This window comes from Setaria italica, chromosome V (genome assembly GCF_000263155.2).
Source record: "Setaria italica strain Yugu1 chromosome V, Setaria_italica_v2.0, whole genome shotgun sequence".
NCBI lineage: Eukaryota > Viridiplantae > Streptophyta > Magnoliopsida > Poales > Poaceae > Setaria > Setaria italica.
In genome coordinates, this window is record NC_028454.1 from 2,225,250 (window position 1) to 2,232,073 (window position 6,824).

The 6,824-nt window shown below is 44.4% G+C and overlaps 2 protein-coding genes across 2 annotated transcripts; both read left to right on the forward strand.

The window, feature by feature from the left end:
• The first annotated feature begins 940 nt into the window (after window positions 1–940).
• LOC101778671 (protein SENESCENCE-ASSOCIATED GENE 21, mitochondrial) lies at window positions 941–1,886 on the forward strand. Its single transcript, XM_004967458.3, has 2 exons — window positions 941–1,114; window positions 1,234–1,886. The coding sequence occupies exons 1-2, from the start codon at window positions 1,071–1,073 to the stop codon at window positions 1,472–1,474; spliced, it is 285 nt and encodes a 94-aa protein (XP_004967515.1). The 5' UTR covers window positions 941–1,070; the 3' UTR covers window positions 1,475–1,886.
• A 3,785-nt stretch (window positions 1,887–5,671) lies between these two features.
• On the forward strand, window positions 5,672–6,568 carry LOC101779083 (late embryogenesis abundant protein Lea5-D). Its single transcript, XM_004967459.4, has 2 exons — window positions 5,672–5,830; window positions 5,967–6,568. Exons 1-2 carry the CDS (start codon window positions 5,781–5,783, stop codon window positions 6,205–6,207), a joined length of 291 nt encoding a protein of 96 aa, XP_004967516.1. The 5' UTR covers window positions 5,672–5,780; the 3' UTR covers window positions 6,208–6,568.
• Window positions 6,569–6,824: the final 256 nt, after the last annotated feature.

Consider the following 6,824-nt stretch of genomic DNA (forward strand, 5'->3'; position numbering starts at 1 on the left):
GAAGAGATTGTTTGAGGTTGAGTGGAAACTTCAAAGAAACTACATGCAATTCTTACTTCGAATTTTCCACTATAGCGTAGTTTGAGGTGTGTACTTACTAAAATGAGGTACTGTCTCTATCCACACCCAAAAATGTAAGAACTACTGAATTTGTACTAGGTCAAACTATTCTAAATTTATGGAGAAGTTTTAACACCTACCCCATATCGAAGAAGTAAAATATAAAAGTGTATTTCATAGTTAATCTAATAATGCTCATTTCATATCATAAATACTATTGGTCTCTTCTATGATACTGGTTAAACCTAGAATATAGTTTTATTTAAGACAAATAGAACTCATTATATTTATGATCAGAGGCTGTATTTTTTAAGCAATTTCACCTACCAAAAATCTACATGTAGGAAACTTATGAGGCTTTGGTACCATCGTGTACTACTTTGTGTCGGTTACCTACTAGCTAGTAGCAGTCCGTTTTCCTCCCTCAGGGCCCGAAGTCTGTCGTCGTGCAGAGAAGATCCACACGCGGAGAAAAGAAGCCTTGCATCGCAATGTCCCACTGATACGCCACCGTATACTTTAGACAGGAGATCGACGCATCATAATTCAGGCACAAATCATATAAATCTTCCTCCATTATTCCACTCCGCCGCGCCGCCCGGCCAACCGAACAAACGTCGCAATCACGCGCTCGCACCCACAAGCTCAGGGAATCAAGACCATCCGACACGACCTAACCGGCCGGCCGGCAGCAAGGGTCCTGCTTGCCATGGACAGCCACAACGAAGCGTGTGCGGCTCGGGCTCTCGGGGCTACACCTGGCGAGGCAGCCTTTTGATTTGTATGGCCATCTGGCCCTGCCCCTTGGACATGTTCCAAGAGCCTTCGTTGATCCCGCGCGCGGCCATCATCATCATTTGGTCCCTTCCGTCTCCTCTCTTGCTCTATATAACAAGGCACCCTGCAGCATCTTTCCTCACATCTCAAACAGAAACAGAGGAGAGGAGACGACTTTCTCATCGAGAGATTACAGAGAGAGAGAGAGCTGGTATTCAGCTAGTCCTGCTTCCATGGAGAGAGTTGCATCAGGCTGCGTGAGCCTTCTAGCACAAAGGTCTGTTAGCTCTGCCATGATATGAATCATGTGAGGCGTGTTTGCTTGGAACTTTGATCTCTTTGTGTTCTGTCAAGTTTCTTTTGTATTGACGACTTATTTTGGTCATGATATTGCAGGAGGGCCTACTCTGTGGCCGCGGCCATGGCGAAGGGAGCCGGGCGGAGGGCCGACGAGAAGGCGGCGGCGGCCAAGCGCGTGATGGGCAAGAAGGAAGTGAACACCGCGGCCGCAGTGGCGGAGGAGAAGACGGCGTGGGTGCCGGACCCGGCGACCGGGTACTATCGCCCGGCCGGTGGCGCCAAGGAGGTGGATGCGGCGGAGCTCCGCGCCAAGCTGCTGACGCAGGCCGCAAACTGATGAATCAAGGTCACTTATTTGTCCAGCATGGGTTACCAGTCGTCGAGCTAGCATATCTTGCTTTGCTTTAAGAGCCGCGCTCGTTGATCGCTGGGATTTGTGGCCTAGAGCATGAGGGTGCTGTATCTCCGCAGCATAGTCGAATCGTCGGTGACTGCTCCATCTAGGCACCACATTTACATATATGATACGTATATAGCTTCCCTGTAACATCCGGTTTAGCTTTGGAGATGTGTAATATTTTCTGCAATCTTCTTGTCTGGCTCGTCACATTCTTGAATTGACTATAATACGGAGTCCAGAAGGGCAGAACCAAACGTGGCAAGTTGTGTTTCCTTTTTATGGTTCATGGCTAATTTCAGTTTGGTCTGTTAAGTTCATTCTACAATATAATTGAAAACTTTCACTATTCCTTCGAACCGTGTATGCATTTACTGCTGGAGTTTTTTGTCCATACAAATGCACGTCTGAATATTTTACTCCTACTGAACTTCTTTTTATCTCTTCTTTACGAACTGGTTTCATGTTGACCTGGAGGACAGTTCTGAAAACATTTACACGACAAGAGATGAGGTGAGATCTGCCTTTTCAAGGTCATGCATGCCAACGGCATACATCGGTCGCTGATACTCGTGCCTTTTAAAAATATTAAATGTTTATTTGAATCTGTCACCATCAGACCATCACCATCTGAAATATATGTTGTTGAGTAATAGTTCTCAAATAAAAACTGGCGGATCGGCTCCATATTTATGCAACACGCATTTTTCTTTTACAAATTGCAAGCTGACGTACCGGCGCACGTCCGGATCATATTTGTCAGCTTTGTTTAAAAGCAAGGGCAGGGGCATTTTGCTTTCATGCGCCACGTAATGGTGTCGCGCATAAACTGGAAACATATAAAACAGAATTATATAATATGATTGTCTCCACCACCAACTCTCTTTTCACATTTTTTTTGAAATAAAACATTTTTATTTTTGTGCAGTCCATAATTCATATTCGTATGGCTGGCCACGTGGATTGTTGACTAATTGATTAATTACTGTTTCTTTGTTGTTTGGCTCATAACCGTGTTGTTGTATAAGAGCATCTCCAGCAGTTCCCTAATAAATATTTCCCAATAACTAGTTAATAGGGATATTTCAATATCCATTTCATTGTTATTGGGAGAGTTACTTTTGCCGTCTCCCAATAATCTCATCCGAATCCAACTACCGTATTGAGAGAGTCACAACTTCTTTATTTAGGGAACATTGGGGTGAATTATTGGGTTGTCCCAATAATTATTGAGAAAAGGGAAATGTAAAGAGAGATTGCTGAAGCACTATTTTTTTACCAACTCTCCTAATATAGTGCTAAAGATGCTCTAAGAGCAAACATTATTGCTACCGTGCAACCAAAATCAGGGAGTTTAGTACTAGTAATAAAATACTACTTTCAGTTGGTCGGGATATCACATAGCCTGCAAATATTCTTTCCTAGACCCAGGTTGTCGCATGCAAATATTCTGTATCCACCAGAATTTAGGATAACCTTGTATATTTTGTGGGCCATATGCTAAACCACTATTTGCCGAGAAATAATAATGCAAATGAATTTTGTACCTCCAACCACCTTATCCCAAGCACCCAATGCAAGCTAGGTTTCATGCTTTGACTTGGTGTTTTCCTAACTGTCCATGCCAAAATTTTCCTTGATAATGACATGAAGAACACGTACAAAGATCAGTATGATATACAGCATGACAGAGTGCTTATTTTTCATCTTGATCCAAAACACTGAAGCACGATTTTTTAGGACAACAACTGTGTCCAAGATGTCTAACAAATGCTGAATTAATGGATGCCTGAATCTGAACTTCTCCCCTCGTCGTTTCAACTGCGTGCATGACCGCGATAAGAAAAAATTGTGCGCATGACTGAATCCTTCACTTCACTGGTCTGCTATTGGCGAATTGCTTTCTTGTGAATTGGAGGCATAGTTCACAAGTAGATAAAATCCGTTTACTATTTGAAGCTGTCAGCCTGTCACTCTCTCTACCAACTCTGTATAAAAGCTAGGATAGCAGGGAAATTCTGCTTTTCTACGTGTGGCTTGGCCTCCGCCTACTCTCTCTTTCGGCATATCATTTTTGTGGAGTAGCACAATTCGCATTGATATCTAAATTCTGCTGGTCAAGTGGATTTGCTGATGGATGGAGCACATGTTGATATTGGTTCGGAGAACCGCTGTCCCGATCGTGTTGTTTCTGAAAATATCGAAAAGAAGAGGTAGAGCACATTTCGTATACTTCTTGTTGCTAGACTTAATTAGAATAACGGGAGCTTAATTTCTCTAGGTGTCAACGTCTAAATACAAGTTGGATGGACCATCCATGGAAATATAGGAGCTGAATGGCATGTTCCCTTTGCACTCAATCCGAATACAGAAATGAAGTTCCAAACGATTCCATAGGTTAGGCAAAGCCGCATCTCTATAATCCTCCATGTGCACGCTATTCTCCCACTGAATGTAGAACAAAAATATATCCTAATTATTGGTCCAGGTAATTATATATGTAAAGACATAATTAAATTATATAAAGCATGTAGCTAGCTAGAATCATTGGCTGTAGGCATTCAATCTTTTGGATGTTGAGGCTGGATGTTTTTTTCCTTAATCTAAAAAAATGTAGCTAGAATCATGGCGCTCGTGAACAAAACGACCTGTCTCCATCGAGTCAGCTAGCTACTGTATATCGGCAGCATGTTCGTTCTAGTGCGCTACCGAACGTTCGGCGCCACAGAACGAACCTGGATACGATTCTTGTTGGCGTTCACCCTTTTATTTGGCGGATACGTTCATGCATTCGGTCTCCCTGATAGCGGCTCTACACTGCGGTTACCATTACCATTATCAGAGGTCACAACAATGTTAATTAGGCAACTACCAGCAGCTATAAGTGTTGTCTGGTTCATCCGTGAAGGAGGAGAGGCGCAAGGAGAAACAAAAGGTAGCTGGTACTTGATCGATTTGATAAGTCATCAGTTACCTCCTGAATAGCTAGGTCGAAGAACACATGGCAAAGGTGGTGGCTTCTCACGGAATCCAGGCCCAACACAACTTGCCCGCCACGGATTCGGTCTTGTCCATGATGATCTTTTGTGGCGAACTTTTACGTGTGTGGTTCTGGTGGAATGTAAGGATTAAGAACCGGATATTTTATTTTGAGAATTAGTGCTATTCTACCGGCTTAGCTTATTATGAACTCTTCCTGTTAAAAAAAAACATGGGGCTCTTATGGATAGGAAGCATATAGTTTGGACAAAATTGAAGTTCTCCGGCCATCGAAATCCACTCACCAGCAATATCAATATAGGTGGCAGTAAAATCCGATAAATTTCTAGTACAAGTCCTACATCTCGATCATATAGTGACATCGGGTAGCAACAAGCTACAAGCCAAGAAGGGCCCAAGGACCATGAGCAGGGACAGCGGATAAAGGTGAGTCTCTAGTTTGGATAAATTCAAATCAAATCTGAAAATGTAGCGGCAAAACACCTTGTGCGGTTGTCAATCATCAGCCGCATCGGCAGGTAGTGGCTGCGCAGAGAAGATCCGCACGCGGAGAAAGGAAGCCTTCCCTGTCGAGACGGCACACCATTCCTTTACAGTTTACACAGGAGAGACCATTAGATTTCTTCCAATGGTAGATAACGCTTCCAATGATCTGACTCTTAGCACAAAGCTCATAATATAATATAAATGATCATACACGTCATCCCCACGTAATCTTGAAGCACGTGTATGAAAGTATCTCTTAATCAAGAGATAACTCTTCTCTCTTCTATTAAAATATAAGAAAATATTCTATCTCTTCTATTAAAATATGAGAAAATATTCTATAAAGGAGAAGACCTTGTAATCCACGGCACTCATCACACACCTTTTCTCGGCTCCACTCGGCCGTGCGCGCCGCCACAAAAACGGACGGGCGTCGCCGTCAGGGAATCCAGACCTACCGGCCGGCAGGGCGCCGCGCGCGCGCATGTTCAGAGCTGCACGTAAAGAAGCTTTTGTTTCGTATGGCCATCTGGCCTTGCCCCTTGGACGTGTCCCAAGGGCCTTCGTCGATTCCGTGGCCATCATCATTTGGCCCCTTCCGTCTCCGTTGCGTCGTGTCTCCCGCGACCTCTATAAAAGGAGACACCCTGCAGCATCTAACCTCACGTCTCAAGCAAGTTACTACAGGAAAAGAAGACGGTTTTTAGAGAGACTTTAGAGCTTCGAAACTGTGATTCGGTCCTGAACTCCTGCTTTTTCCATGGAGAGAATAGCGTCAAGCTTCGCCGCCGGCCTCCTTTTTTCGCAAAGGTCAGGCAGTTCTGTGCCATGTTAAGATGAATATAACGCAAATGCATGTTTACGCGAATTCTTCAATGTCTCGCTCTCGCATCGTCGGCGTATGGACTAATGAATTCTTGTGGTGATGGCACACGATGGCGTGCAGGAGGGGGTACTCCGTGGCCGCGGCCGTGGTGAAGGGGCCCGGGCGTAAGGCCGTGGAGAAGGTGGCGAAGCGCGTCATGGGCAAGAAGGAGGTGAACACGACGGCTGCCTCGCCGGAGAACACCCCGTGGGTGCCGGACCCCGTCACCGGTTACTACCGCCCGGCGGGCGGCACCATGGAGGTGGACGCCGCGGAGCTGCGTGCCATGCTGCTCCCGCAGAGGGTCGCCATCGCCAGCTGATCGATCGGTCCAGATGGCTATGGCTTAGCTCGCTTTAGTTAGGATCTCCATGCGCTCGTTGATCGCCGGGCAACGAGGCCTAGAGGTTTGGATGGAAAGAAATGACCTCATTTTCAAGGGAGTCCCACCAAGCCTAAACTCAATGAGGATCCGATTCAAACAAGAATTTGCTCTAGTTATACTTAGAGCAAAGATGCTGCTTCAACCTTCAATGTCTTGATGACTAGACACTACATTGTAACCCAGATGATGATGTTTTGTTTCTTTTTCGTTTCGTAAACACTTGTTAAACTATTATGTACCGTTACTTCAATATATTAATATAATAAGTAGGGGGCAACCCCTCCTGTTTCAAAAAAAATGAGACCTAGAGACTAGATGCTAGAGCGAGGGTGCTGTGTCTTTGAGGTATAATGTAGGTTGCGAGTGCTTCAGGACTCCCTCCGTCCCAAATTATAGGTCATTTTGGCTACTTTATATTCATAAAATTTTGTTATGCACTTAGATGTACCCTATGTCTAGATGCATATATAATAACATCTATGAATATAGAAAAGTTAAAATGAACTATAATTTAGGATAGAGGAAGTATGCTATACTAAATGACCAGTTCTGTA